This window comes from Eumetopias jubatus, unplaced genomic scaffold, assembly GCF_037043125.1.
Source record: "Eumetopias jubatus isolate StellerSeaLion01/CBP00866 unplaced genomic scaffold, mEumJub1_p1.0 scaffold_8, whole genome shotgun sequence".
Taxonomy (NCBI): domain Eukaryota; kingdom Metazoa; phylum Chordata; class Mammalia; order Carnivora; family Otariidae; genus Eumetopias; species Eumetopias jubatus.
In genome coordinates this window covers 84,646,199-84,668,809 of record NW_028274814.1, presented here as the reverse complement: position 1 = coordinate 84,668,809, position 22,611 = coordinate 84,646,199, and the positions used below count along the sequence as shown (strand labels likewise).

At 49.3% G+C, this 22,611-nt stretch overlaps 2 protein-coding genes, 1 long non-coding RNA gene and 1 pseudogene across 7 annotated transcripts in view; 3 read left to right on the top strand and 1 right to left on the bottom strand.

The window, feature by feature from the left end:
- The window catches only part of TIMELESS (timeless circadian regulator), a 25,768-nt gene extending 13,536 nt beyond the window's left edge, over positions 1-12,232 (top strand). For 2 of the 4 annotated variants that reach the window (XM_028110938.2, XM_028110937.2), the window contains exons 6-29: positions 269-370; positions 552-707; positions 949-1,082; positions 1,281-1,368; positions 2,408-2,584; positions 3,148-3,365; positions 3,600-3,703; positions 3,849-4,018; positions 5,450-5,584; positions 5,683-5,834; positions 6,558-6,655; positions 6,747-6,873; positions 6,984-7,185; positions 7,458-7,603; positions 8,205-8,290; positions 8,381-8,495; positions 8,586-8,668; positions 8,898-9,040; positions 9,248-9,428; positions 9,511-9,579; positions 9,716-9,834; positions 11,208-11,454; positions 11,558-11,662; positions 11,799-12,232. In XM_028110938.2, coding sequence (XP_027966739.1) covers positions 269-370; positions 552-707; positions 949-1,082; positions 1,281-1,368; positions 2,408-2,584; positions 3,148-3,365; positions 3,600-3,703; positions 3,849-4,018; positions 5,450-5,584; positions 5,683-5,834; positions 6,558-6,655; positions 6,747-6,873; positions 6,984-7,185; positions 7,458-7,603; positions 8,205-8,290; positions 8,381-8,495; positions 8,586-8,668; positions 8,898-9,040; positions 9,248-9,428; positions 9,511-9,579; positions 9,716-9,834; positions 11,208-11,454; positions 11,558-11,662; positions 11,799-11,872 — 3,231 coding nt within the window. In that variant the 3' untranslated portion in view covers positions 11,873-12,232. The remainder of the gene's footprint in view (positions 1-268; positions 371-551; positions 708-948; positions 1,083-1,280; positions 1,369-2,407; positions 2,585-3,147; positions 3,366-3,599; positions 3,704-3,848; positions 4,019-5,449; positions 5,585-5,682; positions 5,835-6,557; positions 6,656-6,746; positions 6,874-6,983; positions 7,186-7,457; positions 7,604-8,204; positions 8,291-8,380; positions 8,496-8,585; positions 8,669-8,897; positions 9,041-9,247; positions 9,429-9,510; positions 9,580-9,715; positions 9,835-11,207; positions 11,455-11,557; positions 11,663-11,798) is intronic. The other 2 variants (XM_088025237.1, XM_088025236.1) reach the window with 2 other exon arrangements.
- On the bottom strand, positions 4,716-22,547 carry LOC114215034 (uncharacterized). 2 transcript variants are annotated; one of them, XR_003610532.2, is made up of 7 exons: positions 22,392-22,547; positions 12,778-12,988; positions 9,113-12,191; positions 7,393-8,998; positions 6,866-7,229; positions 6,329-6,601; positions 4,716-4,998 (listed from the first exon to the last, which is right to left on the bottom strand). It is a non-coding gene; the product is annotated as an uncharacterized LOC114215034 (long non-coding RNA). The 2 variants fall into 2 exon arrangements; XR_015768703.1 differs by having other exon boundaries at positions 12,778-12,872.
- Positions 12,798-22,188, top strand: APOF (apolipoprotein F). Its single transcript, XM_028110724.2, has 2 exons — positions 12,798-12,993; positions 21,060-22,188. Exon 2 carries the CDS (start codon positions 21,077-21,079, stop codon positions 21,872-21,874), a length of 798 nt encoding a protein of 265 aa, XP_027966525.2. The 5' UTR covers positions 12,798-12,993; positions 21,060-21,076; the 3' UTR covers positions 21,875-22,188.
- On the top strand, positions 13,055-20,143 carry LOC148163774 (apolipoprotein F-like; annotated as a pseudogene).
- Positions 22,548-22,611: the final 64 nt, after the last annotated feature.

The following is a 22,611-nucleotide window of genomic DNA, read 5'->3' as shown; positions in this document are numbered from 1 at the left end:
AGGATCCCGAGGGACTGTTGGTGCCTTGCTCCTCCTCTGGGCAGAGCGCCAGGCTGGTTGGTCATTGTCAGGACAGTGGAGTTTGGAGATGTGGTCCCAGTCCTTGCAATACATAGCCCCATCCATTGTCTCTGGCCGCCTCAGGACTTCTTGAACTCTTTTCTTCCTTCCTAATCCTGGTTCTCCTCTGGGCCTCTGTCCTCTAGCCAGGGTAGATGCCGCCTGCCTTCCACAGGGAGTCTCTTCCTCTAACTGTCCTTCTGACTAGGGCTGGGAGGAACGGCAGGAGGAAGACAACTTGCTGATTGAACGGATCCTGCTGCTGGTCAGAAATATTCTCCATGTTCCAACTGACCTTGATCAGGAGAAGGTGAGAGGGCCTTGGGTTGTCTGCTTTCTTATGCTTGGTCGGGTTGAGCTGCGCTTTTTTGCTTTTCTGCCCTCTGGCAAGTCAGGGGGGGATCCTTGGTCAAGGAATGAGTTGGAGAACCTCAAGGCAGGGCAGTGGAAGTGAATGACCTCTCTTCCTCCCCTTATCACTCACTGCTCAGAGGATCGACGATGACGCCAGTGTCCATGACCAGCTTCTCTGGGCAATTCACCTCACTGGCCTGGATGACCTGCTTCTCTTTCTGGCCAGCTCGCCTGCTGAGCAACAGTGGAGCCTGCATGTGCTAGAGATTGTCTCCCTCATGTTTCGTGACCAGGTGAGAACCTGGCTTATTTCCCTAGTCCCTTCACCCATGTACTTTTCTACTGTGTAGCCAGAATTACTCTTGAAATAGTGGCTGAATTACCTGGGAGCAGATGGGTGACAGAGTAGCCATGTCTTGAGTAGGGGGTACTTTCAGCAGTCCTGGTTCATTCACCCTCTCTGTTCCCACTAGGACTGAACCTAGAGCAAGGAATGGCCGTCCTTCTGACTCTTGCTCTTTGTTCCAAATCTAGAACCCTGAACAGCTGGCAGGGGTAGGACAGGGACGCTTAGTGCAGGAGCGGAGCACAGATGTGGCAGAACTGGAGGTGTTGCGCCAGCGAGAGATGGCAGAAAAGAAGACTCGAGCCCTTCAGCGAGGCAGCAGGTGAGTGGCAGGGAGGTGCCCTGCCTCTGTTCGCATCCCTTCCGTATGGAATGCTGAGGGCTTGGGCCAAAGGCTAACACAGTGGGGACCAGATAACATTTTGCAGTCATGATATGCTCTGATGTGCTGATGAGAGAGAATGGGGATAAAGCTTCCAGAGAATTGAGGAATCACCCTGGACTATTTTTTGTACTGCAGGCATTCTCGATTTGGGGGCTCCTACATTGTCCAGGGCTTGAAGTCCATTGGGGAGAGGGACCTCATCTTTCACAAAGGTCTCCACAATGTGAGTACGCTCCCCATTTGGGCTGGGAACATTGTGGAGTTGAGGATGCCTAAGGAAGGTAAGCAGGGGGGTGCCTGGCTGCCTCAGTCGGTGGCACATGCAACCCTTGATCTCAGGGTTGTGAGTTCGAGCCCCATGTTGGGTGTAGAGATTACTTAAAGATAAATCGTAAAATAGAAAAAAAGAAAGGTAAGCAAGCATCTCTGGACGTAAAGCGTCTTTGTTCTCGGGCTTAGAAAGTTGGAGACGGGAGCACCTGGGTGGTTCAGTCGGTTAAACATTTGCCTTCGGCTCAGGTCATCATCTCAGAGTCCTGGGATCAGGCCCTTCATTGGGTTCCCTGCTCAGTGGGGAGTCTGCTTCTCCCCTGCCCTCTGACCTTCCTTCCTGCTCGTGTGTGCGTGTGTGCTCTCGCACACTCTCTCTCATCTCAAAAAGGGGGGGGGGCACCTGGGTGGCTCAGTTGGTTAAGCGTCTGCCTTCAGCTCGGGTCATAATCCCGGGGTCCTGGGATTTAGTCCTGCATCTGGCTTGTCCCTCTCCCTCTGCTCCTTCCCCTCTTCGTGCGCATGGGCTCGTTCTCTCTCTCTCTCTCTCAAATATTTAAGAAAGAAAGAAAAAAATCTTAAAAAATAGAAAGAGGGGTGCCCCTGGGTGGCTCAGTCGTTAAGCGTCTGCCTTCGGCTCAGGTTATGTTCCCGGTGTCCTGGGATCAAGCCCCGCATCAGGCTCCCTGCTCAGCGGAAAGCCTGCTTCTCCCTCTCCCTCTCCCACTCCCCCTGCTTGTGTTCCCTCTCTCAGTCTGTCTCTGTCAAAAAATAAAGAAATAAAATCTTAAAAAAAAATAAAAAGAAAGTTGGAGACAATAGGAGAAATAGAGCCTCCGGCATTATTGTATTTATCTATATACTTAGTGCCAGAGGGAGAGAACCGTCTAAGAGTTTTTTCTGAGGAAACTGTAGCACTAGGGATGTGGAGAGAGCTGCAGGGGGAGGGTGGTGGTGAGGGGTAATTCTGACCCCCCAACCCACACTCCCAGCTCCAAAACTACAGTTCAGATTTGGGAAAGCAGCCCCGAAGGGTGCCTAAACGTCGCCAGGCTGCCCAGGAGCTATCTGTTCAGCGCCGCTCTGCCCTCAATGTGAGACTCTTCCTCAGAGACTTCTGCTCTGAGTTCCTGGAGAACTGTTATAATCGGCTCATGGGCTCGGTGAAGGTGAGAGCCTGGGAAAGATGGAATAGAGTGGTAATGGGGCCAGTGGTGGGTAAGAAGGGCAACTGGGGAGGATATGGGAGGCTGCCCCCGGAGTGTGGACTAGTAGGCGGGCAGGGTATAGGGCACCCTTGAGAGATGGTGGGGATGTTGGGAGGCGTTGCGTTATTGGGACTATTTTAAAAAGGCTTAGAGAGGGACGCCTAGACAGCTCAGTTATAAGCATCTGCCTTCGGCTCGGGTCATGATCCCAGGGTCCTGGGATCGAGTTCCAAGTCGGGCTCCTTGTTCAGCGGGGAGCCTGCTTCTCACTCTGCCTGCCACTCCCCCTGCTTGTGCTCTCTCACTCTCTGACAAGTAAATAAATAAAATCTTAAAAAAAAAAAGGCTTAGAGAAAGTCCCCAGAGGAAGGGGAGAGACCTGGGGAGAACAAGAGAGGGCTGGAAATTCTGAATCCTAGAATATTGTTACAGTGGTATCCAGGCTCTGTCCCATCATCCTATAGGACAAGGAGAAAGTTGGAAGCCCTGGGGTCATGGGGTGATCTTTTTTTCCTGGGCATTAGGATCACCTACTGCGGGAGAAGGCTCAGCCGCATGATGAGACCTACTACATGTGGGCCTTGGCTTTCTTCATGGCCTTCAACCGAGCTGCCTCCTTCCGGCCAGGCCTGGTTTCTGAGACCCTCAGTGTCCGTACCTTCCACTTCATTGAACAGAACCTCACCAACTACTATGAGATGATGCTGACTGACCGCAAGGAAGCCGCATCCTGGGCACGGCGGTGAGTGGGATGAGAATTGGGGTCAGAGTGGGCATCTTGGCCAGGCTAGCAATCTGAGTGCCTGAATTCTGGGTGGTACTTTTCTTTCCTGTTTCAGGATTAAGGTGGTCAGGCTGGGGAGCAAGGACCGGCTGGGTCACAGTTTTTGATGGCACCATTTTTTGGAAGGGGTAGGGGTGGTACTGTTTGCACAAGCCCGTTTGTCCTCCATTTTTTCTCTGTCTTGTCTCACAGAATGCACCTGGCCCTGAAGGCCTATCAGGAGCTGTTGGCCACAGTGAATGAGATGGACATGTCCCCGGATGAGGCTGTGAGGGAGAGCAGCCGCATCATCAAGAGTGAGGCCCTGGCCTGGTCTCTAATCCTGGCCTTTCCCATCTCTTGACCACAATCTCACTCTTTCCAGCCCTAACTTCATCCATCTCTCCCTTTCCCAAAGTTTCCAGACCAGTCCTTCCATTCCTTTCTCTTCCTCATTCCTAGACAACATTTTCTATGTGATGGAGTACCGAGAACTCTTCCTGGCACTCTTTCGAAAGTTTGATGAGAGATGCCAGCCACGCTCTTTCCTTCGTGACCTGGTGGAAACCACCCACCTCTTCCTCAAGATGTTGGAGCGGTTCTGTCGGAGCCGTGGGAACCTGGTGGTGCAGGTAAACCCTGGGATGTGGAAAGAGCCGTAGGGAAAGGTGGGAAACAGGGAACTCTCCTCACATTTCTGCAGCTTGAGCTGACCTGTTAGAACTACTCTGAACTAAGGAGGGCAAGGAGTTTGTTGGTGTTGCTGTTGTGAGTCTACTATAGTTTCCTTCTTTCATTAAATTAATCTCCAGTGTAACATAAATATCCTAATTCATTCAGGAAACATTTACGAAACACCGATTAGGTGCAAAGCATATAAACTCTGGGGATTCATAATTTTAGAGTTAGTAATTATGTTGTGATCCTTTCTGGTTATACTTCATAAGCACTGTAGTGAGATGGAAGGAGCCCTAAGTTAAAAGCCAGGAGGTCTAGAATCTCATCCTATATTAGTAATTGTTAGGATAACTCAAGCTGCTCATGTCAGTCCCCAGATCTCTAAAGATGGGATTGTAATATAAGCCTGAAATGAAATAAAAAACTAAAAAGTCTTGGACAAGGGGCACCTGCCTGGCTCAGTCGGTGGAGTATGTGACTCTTTTTTTTTTTTTAATTTTTTTTTTTTATTAACATATAATGTATTATTTGTTTCAGGGGTGCAGGTCTGTGATTCATCAGTCTTACACAATTTACAGCGCTCACCATAGTACATACCTTCCCAATGTCCATCACCCAGCCACCCCATCCCTCCCACCCCCTCCACTCCAGCAACCCTCAGTTTGTTTTCATGTCATCCTCATGGTAGTGCTAGGACCCGTGCACACAGTGGTGAAGCAGCTTGTTTGAGGTCTTGCTCATGCCTAGTGTCAGTACTTAAATCCAGATCTGTTGGGCTCCGAAGCTCATGCTGCTAACCTTTGGTGTGTTATGAGTTTCTTGAATAGAGCGTGAACGTCAAGGGCCTCCTAATCCATCCTATTTGCCTGTGCCCCAAACTGGTTCACAGCCTTGATGTGGGGGAGCAGGGGTAGGGTGCTGACTCATTTTCCAGCTTTTCAGGAGAAAAAAAATACAGGTTATGTGTACACAGTGCTTTGCATTTTACAAAGCCTTTTCATATCAAATTTCATATCCTCATAGCCAATCTGTTCATTCTGTAAACTTTTGCTTAAGATATCACTGCTTTGGGGAAATCCCTGACCGCAAGAAATAAGTCAAGTACTATTCCTGTGTTTTGCCATAGCATTTTATGCCCAGCCATATTCTCGTTCTTCCCCATACTGTAATATGTTACCTGTCCCCTCCACTGGACTGTGTGCTCCTCAAGGGCAGGGAAATAGACCGCTCACTCTTGCTTCCCTATTGTTTATGAATAGCACACAGTGGTCACTCTGTGACTGTCAAATTAATTAATTCAGGCCTCTAATGAATGAATGGAGGTGTTGATGGGAAAATGTCCTCTTAGATTTCCAGCCACCCTAACAACAGTTCTTTCTCCAAAGAACAAACGAAAGAAGAGAAAGAAGAAAAAGAAGGTCCTAGATCGGCCTGTTGCTTCTGGTGATGTCCCCTCTGGTGCAGGGGCACTAGAGGCTGTGTGGCCATCCCTGGCCGAGCAGCTACAGTGCTGTGCCCAGGTAGGTAGCTGCAGACGCCCTCCCTTTCCCGTGGGTAGTGCGCTGGTGGGCTGTCTGGGTTTCCCTCCTCTGTTCCCATAGCCTTAATCCCACTCTAGGGTCCAGAGCTCAGTTTGGACTCCGTGGTTCCCTTTGATGCGGCTTCAGAGGTGTCTGTGGAAGAGCAGCGGGCAGAAGCCGTGGTGCGGATCCAAGACTGTCTTCTGGCTGGCCAGGGCCCACAGGCCCTGGCCCTTCTTAGGTCTGCCCGGTAAGAGCCCTGCGGCACCCCCCCCCCCCGCCCCCGCATCGCCGTCCTCCTGGATCCAGCTCCTGGGCTTTTGGGGGCAGAGGGAGGTTTTCCCTGGTGGTCCAGGTTTCTTTGTCTTCCAAAGAGAGAAGTCCCATGAGAAGCACAGGGGCTCTGTACTGAGCACTGAGTCCTGGGCAGGTTTCGATTGGCATATTGGGGGTTGGGTTGTTCGTTTTTCTTTTATTTTTGAGAACTATCAGAAAGCACCGTTAATTGGGGGAAAAAATACAAATAATTCTACCGGCTAAAGGTAATCAATCATCTTTAACATTTTGATGAGTCATCTTTCTTTTTTCCCTCCGTGTTATGTATAGACATACACAACTTTTTTTTACAACAATGAAATATTGTAAATCCTGTTTTATAGTATCTTTTTTACTTCTCAGTGTATCATGAGCATCGTGTCTCATGAGATATAGTGCCATAATTGTTAATGGCAATGTGAAACGTACCTTTGTTCAACCAAGTGTGAGACACTTCGATTGTTTGCATTTTGTTCCTGCGGTGTGCAGTGTGGCTGATGAGGGAGGATTTCCCTAGAGTCTTTGTTTCATCTTTGAGGTAACGGTTTGCATTCTCTTCCTGGCTGACAGATGAGAGATGAGTCCAAACTCCTTTGCCCACCTCAAATTATAACTCAGATTCCCCCTGGCTAAGGTCTTTTTTCTCTCCGTGCTTCAGGGAGGTGTGGCCAGAAGGAGACGTGTTTGGCCCTCAAGACATTTCTGCAGAGGAAGAGATCCAGCTGCTGAAACAGATCTTCTGCGCCCCGCTTCCCCGTGAGTCTCCGTGTCCTTCACACCCCCTTCCTTCCAGCTCTCCTCTAGAACCAGCCTCGCAGAGACTCAGTAGTCCTCACTTTTTCTATAGGGCAGCAGGGGCCAGAGGAACGGGGGCCAGAGGAAGAGGAGGAGGAGGAGGAGGAGGAGGAGGAGGAGGAGTTGCAAGCGGTCCAAGTGTCAGAGAAAGAATTTAATTTCCTGGACTACCTGAAACGGTGCGCGGCCGAGCAGTCGCAGTCGGGCCCAGGGTGGAGACTGTAGAGCGGGGAGGGTGAGCGGCGTCCTCCATGTGCTGACACCCTTGCTCCCTCCTGTCCTGGCGCAGTTTTGCAAGCTCAGCTGTTGTGCGAGCCTGCGTGCTACTGCTGCGGAGCTATGGACAGAACAGCGCCCACACCAACCGCTGCGTGGTCAAGCTGCTGCACCGCCTGGCCCACGACCTCAGGATGGAGGGCCTGCTTTTCCAGCTCTCACTCTTCTGCCTCTTCAACCGGCTGCTCAGCGACCCGGCCGCCGGGGCCTACAAAGTGAGGACACAGCAAGCCGCGGGCATCGAGAGGCGTAGCGAGTCCTAGGGTCACAAAGGATAGTGTTCAGGAGACAAAGGGTGCTGAGCGGTGCCGAGGGCTGAGAGGTGACAGAACGGTGAGGAAGCAGGCAGGCAGGTTGAGGGAGCTCGGGGCAGCTAGGAGAGTCTGAGTGAGGAGGGGCAGCCGGAAACAGGCAGAAAGTACCTAGAGGGCCTGGTTGATGTGTACATTTAGGCCAGAGGTCGCACAGCAGCCTCCCTCGCCTGCAGGAGCTCGTGACTTTCGCCAAGTACATCCTGGGCAAGTTCTTTGCGTTGGCTGCAGTCAACCAGAAAGCCTTTGTGGAGCTGCTGTTTTGGAAGAACACAGCTGTGGTTCGAGAGATGGCCGAGGGCTATGGCTCTCTGGACGGCGGGTGAGCTTGAAGATGGGGACGGATGGGCAGTAGTGGGTGACACAGTCAGTGTCAAAGCTGGAGGAGCTTGCAGATCAGCTAGTCTTTCTTTCCCTTTCATAGGTAAGAAAACAAGCCCCCAAGGTGAAATGTTTTCCCTGAGATCACCCGAGAGAGGTAGTGGGACTGGATCCTAAGTCTCCTGTCTACTCCGGTTTCCTTCCTTCACCTGCCTTCGTGGGGGGCGGTCAGTTGGCAGTGGGGTGGCCCCTTAGAGTCCGTATGTGCCCCATCCCAAAATGTGCTGGGAAAATGAGGATTCATGGAAATGGTTGCCCTCTTTCCCTGTAGCTCAGCCCTTCTCCTTTTCCCATAATCCGCTCAGCCCTTGCTGTGTCAACTTCCAAAGGCCCAACCCAGAAAGTTTCTTCGTTTGACTTTTGCAGTCGTAAGTGGAAGGAGAATGAGGGAAAGGAAGCACACCTTAGGCCTCCGCTAGCTGGCTCGTCTGAGTTACCTGCGTTGCCCTTCTTGTTCCTTTTAGAGCTGACCAGAGAGGGCCTTTGGTCTCCTCTCTTGGGGCCAACATCCTACGTGCTCCCTTTCTCCTTTCCCCATTTAGGTCCTCCAGTCGCAAACCCCCTATGTGGAGCCCAGAGGAGGAGGCCCAGCTTCAGGAATTGTACCTTGCCCATAGGGATGTGGAAGGTATATGAGCCCTTGAGATCTGAAGATTTCTGAAGTGGGCAGCCTGAGCTCCAGGACCCCCTTTACTGCCTCACTCCCCCTCCCCCTTAGGTCAGGATGTGGTGGACATGATCTTGGCCCGCCTGAAAACCCCTCGAACACGCAAGCAGGTCATCCACCATCTGGTACGGCTGGGCCTGGCTGACAGCGTCAAGGACTTCCAAAGGTAAGAGGCACATGCTCTGGAGGGCATTGAGATAGGGAGTCCTCCATTTGCTCCCTGGGCCCCCTCTTCCACTGACGCGTCCTTAAGCAGGAAAGGAACCCATATTGTACTGTGGACGGAAGATCAGGAGCTAGAGCTGCAGCGGCTGTTTGAGGAGTTCCGGGACTCAGATGGTAAGTGATGGCGGGGCTTCCGAGCCGCTGAGATGAGAGCCAAGCTGGGCGTGTCTTGCCCCTGCCTCCTGTTTCCGAGGAAGGCTTATCCCATCCCTTCCTTCCCTTTATTATATTTGTGGTGTCATTTGTGAGTGAATTGAATTAGCCTCTTTCTAGAGGCCTCTGCTCTCCTTCACTATTCCCTTCCCCCCTGTTGCTCTCGTATTTACACTTGCCCTCTTTGTAGACGTGCTGGGCCATATCATGAAGAATATCACGGCCAAACGCTCACGGGCCCGAATAGTGGAGAAGCTGCTGGCTCTGGGACTGGTGGCTGAGCGGCGGGAGCTGTATAAGAAACGCCGCAAGAAGTTGACACCCTCAGGCTTGGTAACAGTCTTTCACTGGCTCTGCAGGCTGCCCTCCACCCCACCCCCGAAGCGCTCCTCACAGGTAGCTCACCTGGATGGTTTTCCTGCCTTAGGCTCTTTCTGGCTAGGTCCCCCCAGTTTCCAGGGGTGGTGTCAGGAACCAGAGGACTCCACGCTGTTCCTCATCTTGTCCCCTTTTTTCATTTCCCACCCCACTGAATTTTAGCCTAACGGAGAGGAGTTCCGGAGAAATTTTTGCCAGGAAGATCTGGAAGAAGGAGAAAACGGGCCAGAGGCAGAGAGTGGCAAGGAGGACGGGAAGGAGGAGGAGGCTTCAGAAGCAGAACAAGCCGAGGGTAGCTCAGGCCTTTCAACTGAGACCCTTGGGCAAAGCTTGTCCCAGGAAGGTGAGGACTTGGGTCGGGAGAGATGTCGCAGGTGGAGGGGTTGGCAATAGGAGCCCGTGGTAAGTTTCCCTCCCTCCCATAGGCTTCTCTGCTCCCCTTCTGTGGCTCCAGAGCTGTCTGATTCGAGCAGCGGACAATCGAGAAGAGGAGGGTGAGCGGATAAATGGCGGTTTCCAGGGCTGCGGTAGCAGAGGCTGCTGGACACGTGCCCGTGGGGTGCTGGCCATGGGGTGGACCACCAGTTCTGGCTTCTGGTCTTCACCACATGACCATTGACCCTGTCCTAGGCTGCTCCCAGGCAGTGCCTTTGGTGCCGCTGACGGAAGAAAATGAAGAAGCGATGGAAAATGAGCAGTTTCAACAGCTATTGCGCAAGCTTGGGGTTCGGCCTCCTGCCTCTGGGCAGGTAAATACCCCGGTTCCACTTTCAGCCACGGCGGTGTGTTGCTGCTACTTTACAGTACATGTCTTCCTCCTCATTGCAGTTGCCATCTCTGACTTCCTTTCTGGTCACCTCTGACGGAGGCTCCTACAGCACCCACCCTGTTCATGTTCTCTGGTCTCCCCATCCCCTACCCCACCTTCCGTGCTGCCCCCCAAGTTATCTTTCTAAAGTAGGGTTTTGAGTATATCACTCCCCTGTCCACAGCACTGGGTGGTTCCCCACTGTTGGTGGGACAGAGTCCACAGCCTCTGAGTGGCATGCCTGGCCTTGGCCAGCCTTTACAGCCTCACGGCCACGCCACCCACACACCTCCCTTTCACCATCGTCATCCTGGACGACTTTCCATACCTCCAGACAGCTGATCGTGCCAGTCCCTCCACTGGATGGCTCCGACCGCACATACAAGGTGACACTCACCTGTCACCCATCTTCCTGATGAACCTCCACTCAGCCTTCAAGAGTCAGTTCAGTTGTCCCCTCCTCAGAGAAGTGTCCCTATCACTCCTTCAACCTCTGAAGTGAAAGTAGTAACTTTGGTAGCTGAGATTTGCTCATTCCCTCGATGTAGCCCCAATCCTGTGATGTTACAGTATGTTGGTTCTTTCTTCCACTAGATTGTGGGTTTCTTGAAAGCAGGGATCTTATCTGATTCACCTTTAGATCCCTGATATCCATTCATTGATTTATTTAATTAACAACTGAATTTCCGGGGTGCCTGGGTGGCTCAGTTGTTAAGTGTCTGCCTTCGGCTCGGGTCATGATCCCAGGGTCCTGGGATCAAGCCCCACATCGGGCTTTCTGCTCGACGGGAAGCCTGCTTCTCCCTCTCCCACTCCCCCTGCTTGTGTTCCCTCTCTCGCTGTGTCTTCCTCTGTCAAATGAATAAATAAAATCTTTAAAAAAAAAAAAAACCAACTGAATTTCCTGGGAACCTTTGGATGTATCAGGCACTGTGCATATATTGGATAAATAAGCAATAAGAATTTACAGCCTTGGGCGCCTGGGTGGCTCAGTTGGTTAAGCGACTGCCTTCGGCTCAGGTCATGATCCTGGAGTCCCAGGATCGAGTCCCACATCGGGCTCCCTGCTCGGCAGGCAGTCTGCTTCTCCCTCTGACCATCTTCCGTCTCGTGCTCTCTGTCTCTCATTCTCTCTCTCTCAAATAAATAAACAAAATCTTTAAAAAAAAAAAAGTTAAAAAAAAAGAATTTACAACCTTTGTGGATCTTCACCAATGTGGGATCATATTTATTCAATGAATAACATCAAGATCTGGTGAACTAGAGTCTGCTCCTTTCCTGTTACTCCCATTTTCAACTTCTTTGCTTCTGTAGGAAACCTTCTGGAGAATTCCAGCTAAGCTGAGTCCTACCCAGCTCCGGAAGGTAGCGGCTTCTTTGAGTCAGCCAGAGGAGGAGGAAGAACTTCAGCCAGAACCAGAACCTAAAGTCCCCAGAGAGCAAGGCTCTGAAGAGGAGCACCAAAAGGAGCACCGTACACAGGCCCTAAGGGCCCTCCTGCTAGCCCGAAAAAAGAAAGCCGGCCTGGTGTCCCCAGGGGGTCAGACCACTTACCTCTTGGGTACTTACTATGGGCCAGCCATGTTGATCGAGAGGGCTGATAGGGTATTTTGAGAATATGAGGGCCCAGCTCCCTAATTCCATGCCTCTTATGGTCATTTCAGGGGAAGGGGCTGCTGGCAAGAAAGAACAGCTGAAAATGGCACCCAGGAAGCGACAACTGCTAGACAGTGATGAGGAACAGGATGAAGACGAGGGCAGGAGCAAAGGTAGGGAGTCGGACGGGGGTCTGCTTTTTCTTCTGACTTCTGGCACTCTTCTCAGTCCTGAAGATCAACGCCACTCCTCCACTTCCCCCTTAACATATTTAGATACTCTCTCTTCTCACCCCTGTCATTCCCCTAGCCCCAGAGTTGAGAGCTCCAGAAATCCAAAAGAAGAAACGGTTCCAGATTGAGGATGAAGATGAGAGCGACTGAAGACCTAGAAGCTTCGGGGAAGGGGTAGACGATTTTTAGGTGGGGAATTTAAGTCAGAGTTCAGAGGGTCACACGGGACCCAGAGACTCCTCTTACCAGACAGAAGCAGTAGAGTCCTGGGCTTCCCCGTGGATCTGCGGTTCAGGAAGTTCAGGGAGGGGCAGTGTCAGGCTCAGTCGTTAAGAGTCTGCCTTCGGCTCGGGTCATGATCCCAGGGTCCTGGGATCGAGCCCCGCATCGGGCTCCCTGCTCCGCGGGAAGCCTGCTTCTCCCTCTCCCACTCCCTCTGCTTGTGTTCCCTCTTTTGCTGTGTCTCTCTCTGTCAAATAAATAAATAAAAGGCAACAGCTGTTGGATTTCTCTGCAGTCACTCCTTGCTTCTCCCAGTTTTAGCAGAATGCCTCAGTAGCTCTCTGGGGACTTACTTCTCCTCTTCTAGGATCCATGGGTTAGTAGCGCCCTTTATCAAATGGGAGAAGTGAGCAACAGATAGAAGGCACCTTGGACCCCTTTTGGCTTTCTGCTAGAGGTGGGTCACAGCACCAGATGAGGAGCTTTGTGACATGACGGATGGGGGTGTTGTACCATTTTTAAAAGACACCAGAAGCTCCCAGCCTTGTTTCTTTCCTGTGATCAACCCCTAGACACCTTTTGAACCTAATTCCTGCAGTTGAGGTAGGGTTGGGATGCAGTACTTGCTAGATGATGAATGTGTTTGGTATTAAACGTGTCTAATTAAATTGAAAGTTGCCAACGTTGATATGACATGCCAGTCTGTCTAAGGACCCCAGCCTTCCACTTGCTATGTTCTCGGAAGAAGAACTTTGACCTCTTCGGGTTAAAAGAAACCATCTCCTGTCCCTTTTCTCCTGCCTTCCCTACAGAAGACACGAAAACATTCTCACCTCCCGATCCTTTGTCTAGGATAAATCTTCGGGGTGACAAGTGTACGCGGCAGGAAGAAGCTGGAGCCACAAAGGAGCAAAAGCCAGTTCGCCACCTTGGGGCAGAGTGGAGGATAAAGTCCGGGCAAGAAAGAGATGGATAAAGATGACAAATGTCATGTCCTTCCCAATTCTTGGAAACCGGCAGCTTTCTGGCTCCCTGTGTTTCTGGCTAAGGTAGGGTGAAGGAAAGATTCAGGAAATAAGCATTCAGATCAGGGAGAACCCTAGGTAAAGGATGCATTTGGACTCTCTTGTTCCTCCAACTTGGTGTTTTTTTCCCTCCCACAGCCCCTAAAGGTAGAGGTGAAGCTCTCTCCGGGGCAATTGAAGTTTCCAAGGCCTGAGACCCTTCCCAGCTCAGAGCGGTCTTGGTAGATCTTTATGCCCAGCCTTTCCCCACTTGCCAGCCTGAGCACTGCTGCTTTTCAGCAGGGCTGTGCCTGTTCCTCTGCTGTGTCTTGCTGTCCCCATTGGCTGTCTTTCCAAGAAATGCCTGGAAAGGGGCCCTGACCTGTCAGCCATCTTTGAAACTTTCAGCCCCAATTTCTTCTACCAGTTTCTCTTATCAAGTGTAGACCATTTACTTGGGTACAGAGGTATTGCTGTCCTTTTCCATTTATTTATCCCATAGTTTTGAATTTTTAAGAAAAAGATTTTATTTATTTATTAGATAGAGCTAGCATGAGTTGGGGGAGGGGCAGAGGGAGAAGTAGACTCCCGGCTGAGCAGGGAGCCCGATGTGGGGCTCAATCCCAGGACCCCGGGATCATGTCCTGAGCCCAAACCAAGAGTCAGACGCCCAACCGACTGAGCCACCCAGGCACCCCCATTGTGGCAATTTCTTAAAATAACACAAGTTTGGTGCATTGATTGACTCTTCCTTTCATGAATGATTTCTCCGTAGCATGTGATGCTGCTCAGTAGTATTTTACCCACAGTAGAACTTCTTTCACAATTGGAGTCAATCCTCTCAAACCCTGCTACTGCTTTATCAACTAAGTTTATGTAGTATTCTAACTTCTTTGCTGTCATTTCAATAATCTTCACAGCATCTTTACCGGGAGTCAATTCCATCTCAAGAAACCACCTTCTTTGCTCATCCATAAGAAGCAACTACTCATCCAGGAAAGTTTTATCATGAGATTGCAACAACTCATCTTCAGGCTCCGCTTCTTATTCTAGTTCTCTTGCTATTTCCACCACATCTGCAGTGACTTCCTTCATTGAAGTCTTGAACCCCTCAAAGTCGTACTTGAGAGTTGGAGTCAACTTCTCCCAAGCTCCTATTTATGTTGATATTTTACCCTCTTCCCATAATCATGAATATTCTTTTCTTTTTTTAAGATTTACGTATTTGAGGGAGAGAGAGTGCAAGCGGAGGGAGAGGGGGAAAAAGATTCCGTGCCAAGCCCAGAGCCCGATGCCGGGCTCCACGTGGGCCTGGAGTCTCACGACCCTGAGATCAGGACCTGAGCCAAAATCAAGAGTCGGACACTCAACCAACTGAGCTACCCAAGTGCCCTGAATCACGAATGTTCTCTTTAAGGTTTATTTTTTTTTTTAAGATTTTGTTTATTTGATAGAGCGAGAGCACACAAGCAGGAGGAGCAGTTGAGAGGGAGAAGCATGCTCTCCACTGAGCAGGGAGCCCGATGTGGGGCTCAATCCCAGCACCCTGGGATCATGACCAGAGCTGAGGGCAGACACTTAACCAACTGAGCCACCCAGGTGCCCCAAGAATGTTCTTGATGGCATCTAGCATGGTGATTCCATTCCAAAAGATTTTCAATTTACTTGGCTCAGATCCATCAGAGGAATCACTATCTATGGGAGCCCTACAAAATATATTTCTCAAATAATAAGACTTGAAAGCCAAAATCACTCCTTGATCCATGGGCTGCAGAGTTATGTTGTGTTAGCAGGCATAAAAACCACATTAATCTCATTGAACATCTCCATCAGAGCTCTTGGGTGACCAGGTGCATTGTCAATGAGCAGTAATATTTTGAAAGCAATCTTTTTTTCTGAGCAGTAAGTCCCAACAGTGGACTTATTCAATACACTGGGGCACCTGGGTGGCTCAGTCGTTAAGCGTCTGCCTTCAGCTCAGGTCATGATCCCAGGGTCCTGGGATCGAGCCCCTCATTGGGCTTCTTGCTCAGCGGAAAGCCTGCTTCTCCCTCTCCCACTCCCCCTGCTTGTGTTCCCTCTCTCGCTGTGTCTATCTGTCAAATAAATAAATAAAATCTTAAAAAAAAAAAAAAAAAAGGCTTTACAAAGGAGCTTAAGAGAATCACATCTTACATTGGTTCTACCCCCGGAGTACACTGCTCCTCATTTCTGACCTTGACTCCTACAGTATCTGACCCTCTAAGATTCCTCGTCCCAGTCTCCTCTTCCCTTTCATTCTTGTTCCATTCTACCTGCAGAATCCCTTTTAAAATGTGGTTCTGATCATGTCATTGTCCTGCTCAAGAGCATTTGATGGTCTCCCATTTCTTTTTTAAAGATTTTATTTATTTGAGAGAGAGAGAATGAGAGACAGCATGAAAGGGAGGAGAGTCAGAGGGAGAAGCAGACTCCCTGCTGAGCAGGGAGCCCAATGTGGGACTCGATCCCGGGACTCCAAGGTCATGACCTGAGCCAAAGGCAGTCACTTAACCAACTGAGCCACCCAGGCGCCTGATGGTCTCTCATCTCTTTCGGGACAGAGTCTGGATCCAGAATAGCACGCCTCATCTCGGCAAGTCTTTGCAGCTTCAACTGCCTTATTTTACACTGTTGCCCTCCCCCAACTTTTTTTTTTTTTAAGATTTTATTATTATTATTTTAAGTAATCCGTACACCAATGTGAGGATCAAACTTACAACCCTGAAATTAAGAGCTGAATTCTCTACTGACGGAGCCAGCCATGTGCCCCAGCCCCTCAGACTATTTTGAATCACCCTCACAGAGCAGGCCTTTTCCTGCCACCAAACTGTCGATTATGACAGCCCCTGTGCTGGTGGGCTCTATCCAACTCCTATCTCATCAGCTCAGATAGGCTTGCTTTTGTGACGCAGTCTTTGTGACGCAGTCTTTGTCACTCTTGGAACCTCAAACCACAAGCAATCACTTTTCTAGCTGGGATTTGTTCATTCCCCTGATAAATTGCCAATCTTACAGTGTTTCATCTGGTTTGTTCCTTTTCCCATTAGACTGTGAGCTCCTTGAAAGAATTGTCTTACTCACCTTTAGGTCCCAAAGGTGCATTTGTTACTATATCCAATTAATACATGTTTTCAGTGCCTCCTGTATGGTCGCCATTCTGGGCTTTGGGTGTTAATTGGGAGTGATTACTAAAGACTAGGCATAGGGAGGTGAATAAAGCAATATTAATAAGGGTCCCAGCACTTGCAGACCTACACCGGTGCAGTATTAAGCACAAAGTAGCTGTTAATACTAACAACGTGCTGATCTAGAGGCTGGTTCTTTCACTTTGCTGCTATTTTCAACTTCTTTGATGCCATAGGAAAGCTTCCTGTGGAATCCAAACAAGCTGAAGCCCAAGAAAGAGGATTCTTTTTTTTTTTTTTTTTGAGATTTTACTTTTAAGTAACTCTACACCCAACATGGGCCTTGAACTTATACAACCTCGAGATCAAGAGTCACGTGCTCTACCAACTGAGCCAGTCAGGCACCCCAAGTTAGATGATTCTTTAAGTCGCTCAGAGGAAAGCTTCAGCCAAAGCTGGAATCTGAGGTCTCTGGAGAGCAAGGGCCTGATGAGGAGTGCTAAGCCCAAGCCCTGGGGGCCTGCTGTAAGCCAGCAGAAGGAGAGGAGCCCTGGTGTCCCTATGGGAGAAGAGCAGGACTGCTGTCTGTTGAGTACGTATGTACCAGCCACTATGCTCTAGGGGGCTGATGGAGTTAACTTTGATGCCTCCTATTTCAGAGGAGACCAGGCTGATAGGGAATGGTAGCTAAAACAGCACCCAAGATTTTTAGGGCAGTGAAAAGTACTCTGTATGGTACCATAAAAGTAGATGTATGACATTATGTGTTTCCTAAAACCATAGAAGTATAGAATGCAAAGAATTAAACCCTAATGTAAACTAGGGGCTGAGGTAATAATAATACATAACAAATAGTTTTAATATAATAAATTGTAGCAAATGTACCACACTAATTAAGATGTTAATACTGGAAATATTTTAATATTTGGGGACAGTATTTAATGCTCAATTTTCCTATAAACCTAAAATTACTCTACAAAATAAACTACTGGGACGCCTGGGTGGCTCAGTCGGTTGGGTGTCTGCCTTCGGCTCCGGTCATGATACCAGAGTCCCTGCTCAGCAGGGAGCCTGCTTCTCCATCTCCCTCTGCCTGCTGCTCCCCCTGTGTGTGTTCTCTCTCTCTCTCTCACTCTCTCAAATAAAATCTTAAAAAAAAAGCCTGGGCGCCTGGGTGGCTCAGATGGTTAAGCGTCTGCCTTCGGCTCAGGTCATGATCCCAGGGTCCTGGGATCGAGTCCCGCATCGGGCTCCCTGCTCCTTGGGAGCCTGCTTCTCCCTCTGCTTCTCTCTCTCTCTATCCCTCTGTCTCTCATGAATGAATAAATAAAGTCTTTAAAAAAAAAAAAAAAGTCTGCCTTCGGCTCAGGTCATGATTCCAGGGTCCTGGGATCGAGCCCCACTTCGGGCTCCCAGCTCAGCGGGGGAGCCTGCTTCTCCCTCTCCCTCTGCCACTCCCCCTGCTTGTGCTCTCTCTCGCTCGCTCTCTCAAACAAATAAAATCTTTTTTTTTTTTAAAGAGTAAAAGGAATCTGCTTTTGCCATCATCCTTCTATCATTTTTCTCCTTGGTCCTGGAGACAAACTCATCACCACTTTTCCTCCCCCTACCATGTTTACAATTCTTTTGTCTCTCCCCTGTCACTCCCAAGGCACTAGTGTTGGAAATTGGAGGAATTTCAACCAAAAGCCATTTTCACATGGAGGGGGATGGTGATGCTGATGCCAACAAACTGGATGTGAGGATAGGCCCAGTTATTGATGGCCAACTCAAGTCAGATATGGGAAAATCTAACAGGGTCCAAAAACTTCCCTGAGCTGTACAAAAGGAGCAGAGCCTTGAGGTGCTCTGTGGTTTTAGAGTCCAGGAATTTCAGGCAGCAGTGTTGGATGCATCTAGATCCAATTCTTCCCTCTCTCAATTTTAGGATTGTGTCCCAGTAGCTCCCTGAAGACTTACTCCTCTTGTTCTAGAAAACTTTCCCCCCCGATTTCTTTTTGCTCCTTAGGGCCCCTCCTGGGACTGAGAGGAGTGAGTAAGATAGAAGGAATCTGGGATTTGTTCATTAGCCTAATGCCTTTGGCCGTCTGCCAGAGATAGGTTATAGCACCAGCGTGGAACCTGTATGGCAAAATGATGGGATTTCTGTACCAGTTTTTAGGAGGCACCATATGCCATCATTCTCTATTTTCCAGACTACAGTTTCTCATCTAGACCCCTAGAAATAAGAAATGAAGATCAATTCCTACACTGATACAGGCTTAGAAAGAGGTACTTTCAGGGTAATAAATGTGTTTAATTAGGGTATTGCGCTGGTATAACAAGATAAAAACAAAAGTTGCTCTGATTTGATCTGACTTGCCAGTAGGGTCTATTTTCTCATTTTTCTTCCTGGTAAGTCCATTGAATAAGAACTGTTTCAGGGTCTCCTGCCCAGAAATCATTGGCATCCCTGCCTTTTGCCTCCCCGCTTCCCCAGAAGAGACTGAGGAATTTTTCCTGATCTAGGTTTAGATCTAGAGAAATCCTTAGGGTGATAGGGATATGAGGCAGGAAAAACGGTAGCCACAAAGGGCAATGGCCCTTTTGTCAGCATGGGGCAAAGGTGAGGGGGAGAAGCCTGAGCCAGGAAGAGGTGGATAAATATTTGTGAATATTATGTCCTTCACTGTTTTCAGAAGGGCCAACTTTTTTTTGCTGGGGTGTAGAGAAGGTGAGCCCTAGGAAGCTGTCATTCAGATTAGAGAAGCACCGAGGAAGGGACGTGTGTGGACCATCTTGTTCCTCTGGCTTGTTTCCTTCTGGAGCAGGTGAGAACTGCCCACAGCTTGTAAGGGTGGGGGTGAAGCTATGTCCAGGCTACCTGAAGTTTCCAAGGGTAGAACCACTTCCTAGATTTGACTAGTCTTGGTGTCTCTTTGGCCCAAGGCTTTCCCCACTTCCCACCCCAACCACTACTTCTTTCCTGTTTCCTGTGAGCTGTTCCTGCTGACCCACCATGATCTAGGCTGTGCTGCTCCTTTGCTGTGTCTTTTTGTTTTTTTAGATTTTATTTTTTTAAGTAATATCTACAGCTAACATAGGGCTTGAACTTAAAACCCCGAGATCAAGAGTCTCATGCTCTACCGACTGGGCCAGCCAGGTGCGCCTTTGCTGTGTTTTGCTGTTCCCATTGGCTGTCTTTCCAAGAAATGCCAGAAAGGGGCCCTGAACTTCCAGCCATCTTTCACAAAAACTGGCCATCCTCTGAACACACTCTCCAGCCAGCTCCCTCTCCCAGATCCCAAGACCTGCCCAGATCTCTTGCACACTGCCTCCTCCTTAGCCCCTCTGCCTGACTACCTATCCAACTTGGCTCTGGGGGTGGCCCTGGAGAAGGCTGGTTGCCCAACTGAGGCCCACATTCTCAGCTTCAGCTTGTTAGGATGGGAGGAAAGGACATCACTGAAACTCTTCTCCATGAGAGGAGAACACAATGAGGAGGAAAGCATTGGCAATACTAAGGTCACTCTGAGGGATCTGGGAGGGCCTGCGGGGAAGCTTGGATGAACCTACCACTCAGCTATTTACCCTGAGGAATGTATTGCTGGTGGCTAATACACACATTGGTGTGATTGATCTACCAGCTATCTGCCATGTTGCTGGTGGCACAGTTCAAAGATGTTGCTGTCAATATCCCCTAGAGCTGCAGGAATGCGTGTTGGGAGTGTGAGGAAGAATTAGGCAAAAAGCTGAAGCACCCTCCAAGTTAAGAACCTCTCAGTGTCTACGGATGATGACAATATAATTTATCAAAAGTTCCACAGTTATTTGGGAGTGCTTTAAGAAGTTCATTTAGGAATTTGTCTAGGCTTACTTCAGATATTCAATGCCACCTAGGCAACAAGGATCTTTTCTCAGCACTATGTTTAAGGATGGGACATAGTAAGTAGTTAGAAACATAAAAGACCAGGGGCGCCTGGGTGGCTCAGTCGGTTAAGCGTCTGCCTTTGGCTCAGGTAGTGATCCCAGGGTCCTGGGATCAAGTCCTACTTTGGGCTCCTTGCTCAGCGGGGAGTCTGCTTCTCCCTCTCCCCTGTTCCTGTGTTCTCTCTCTCTCAAATAAATATTAAAAAAAAAAAAAGAAAGAAACGTGTAAGACCACTCAGGACAGTTGTACTTTATTTCATGCCAGTGCTAAAACACACATGTGACTGGTGTTAGGCTTGACCCTCTCCCCTTAGTATTTCCCGGCCCCTAGTTATTATTCCATTTTGCTTTTTTTTCCTTTTCTTTCAGTTATTATATACCGTGCATGTAATTAAGCATGAGAGGTAATTTAACCTTTTTCTCATTCATCCACCCTGTACTAAATCCCCCAACTAGATGCTGTAGCTCACTAATTTAATTCTTAAACTGAAAAGAAATACAATAAGAGAGAATCATAGATATCTAATCTCTCCTGACTCTGGGTCTCCCAGCTCATAGCATGAGCTAGAGTGGAAAAGTGACAGGGACGTGTCAGAAATGCCAAAGAACAGAGTCTTAGGTGTTGAGGTCAATGTGTGACAAGGGGACAAGGTTTGGGCAGCCAATACAAACGGACAAATATTTGCAGAGATTGCATCTCTTACTGATTATGGGGGAAAGCAAATATCTCCTTTCTTCATGGGGCAGAGAAGTGGGCAGAACTGGATTGAGCAACCAAACCTATCAAGACAGTCTTGCTCCTCACATGAACTTTATGGTAATTTGGGGCCCCGTATAAATGGGTGGAAATCAAGCAGAGGAGGTCTCTGGTGACTTGAAGATGGGGAAGGCCAAGTGGGAACAATTGGGCTGCATTTCCTGATTCTTGGGCCTTTACCTAAAAATAACAGAAGTTTGGAGATGATAGATGGAGGTGTGCCCTGAGTCATGGGCTCCTTTCAGACCACAGCCCTTAAGGAAATGGTTTGTTATGTTTCTGGTTTGTCCCCTCTCCAGTGTATTCTGTTTCAGACATGTGTGACCTCAGATTCATCACGATACAAGTTGAGCTGCTTTTTTGCTACCTCCTGCTGCACCCTGTGGATGTCATTTCATATGGAAACCAGACAAATATTCCCTCATCCTTGAGATCCTGGCCACCTTCCTCAGACCCCTTGTCCTGCCAGATTCTGCTCCCAAAGTCCCTGCCTGGCTTCATCCACATGGCTCCTCTACCCAAGTTCCTGGTAGCCTTGCCACTGGTGATAGCCCTGGAGAAAGCTGGTTGCCAGGCTGATGTCTGGGCCCTGCAACTTCAACTGTACCACCAGGGGGGTGTAAAAGCTACCCAGAAACTCATCCAACATCTTCAAGAGCTCCAGAAAAGCAGAAGCACAGGGAGGGTCGCTTCAGTGGATGCCCTGGCCTCTGCTCTACAGCTGTTGGCCAGGGAGCAACCAGGCCCAGAAAGGACCCGACGCTCCCTCCCTACCAATGACTGTGAGCCGGAGCAGGAGCACGGTGTGCACAATATAGTCAGGTTGTTTCCAGGAGTGGGAACCTACTACAATCTCGGCACAGCTTTGTATTATTTTGCTCTGAACTGTTCAGACAAGGCCAAGGAACGAGGCCAAGATGGGGTCATAGATATGGGTTATGACCTTCTGATGACCATGGCAGGATTGTCTGGGGGACCCACAGGACTAGTAATCAGCGCTGCACTTAAACCTGCGGTGAAGGCTGGTATTGAACAGTTGATCCAGTATTACTATGGGAAAGAGGCAAACACCGCTCTGCCAGAGATCAGCATGGAGGACTGGGGGGGCACCTAAGATGTGAGTGACGTGGAAGAAACAACTACCATGGCCCTTTGGTGTTAGTTCACCTCCCTGATTAGTTCAGGGCATATATAATGGCTATGACTTAGATCCTGGGAATGGCAGTCTTGGGATATAAAAGGTGGTGATCACAGAATCAATAAATCTAATATTTTGACAAGCGGTAATATGTGTATGTTCAAAATCCCAATCTCTGGTTTGTTATCAAGGAGGAAGGAAGTGCTGTAAAATGCAGGAATTTTAAAGTTTGGGGTTTGGAGCCCGAGGATTTAGATTTGAATCCAGGCTCCACTTGTAAGAGCCTCAGTGATCACTGACCAGTAATCACTTTTACTCCAAGCTCAGTTTCTTAAAACCTCTAAAGTAGTGATAATCATTTTCATCTGCATGGGTTTTGTGGCAATTAAAAACGATACAATGAACCTCAAGTTCTTAGCAAGGTACCATCAATAAATATTTATGACTACAGCTCGTCCCTTCCTATCCCGAAGTGTCGAAATTCCGGTCCCACCTCTCATGGAGCTCTTAGAGCCTGCAGCGTCCACGGCCAGTCTCGGTTTCTCTCCTTCCGCAAGGGTTCTCGGAAATCAGCTGTTATAGCCCCGGGCTGTTCCATTAATCGGACTCCTCCCTCCGCGGACACGGGGCGGGGCGGGGCGTAGTTGAGCTATCCCACCAATCGCTGGAGCTGGGGGTGTGTGGTTTCGGCTCCTCTTGTCCCGCCCCGCGGG

Bases quoted from the DNA above. Each gene is read 5' to 3' on its own strand.
- APOF (XM_028110724.2), top strand. From the start codon at position 21,077: ATGTGTGACCTCAGATTCATCACGATACAAGTTGAGCTGCTTTTTTGC.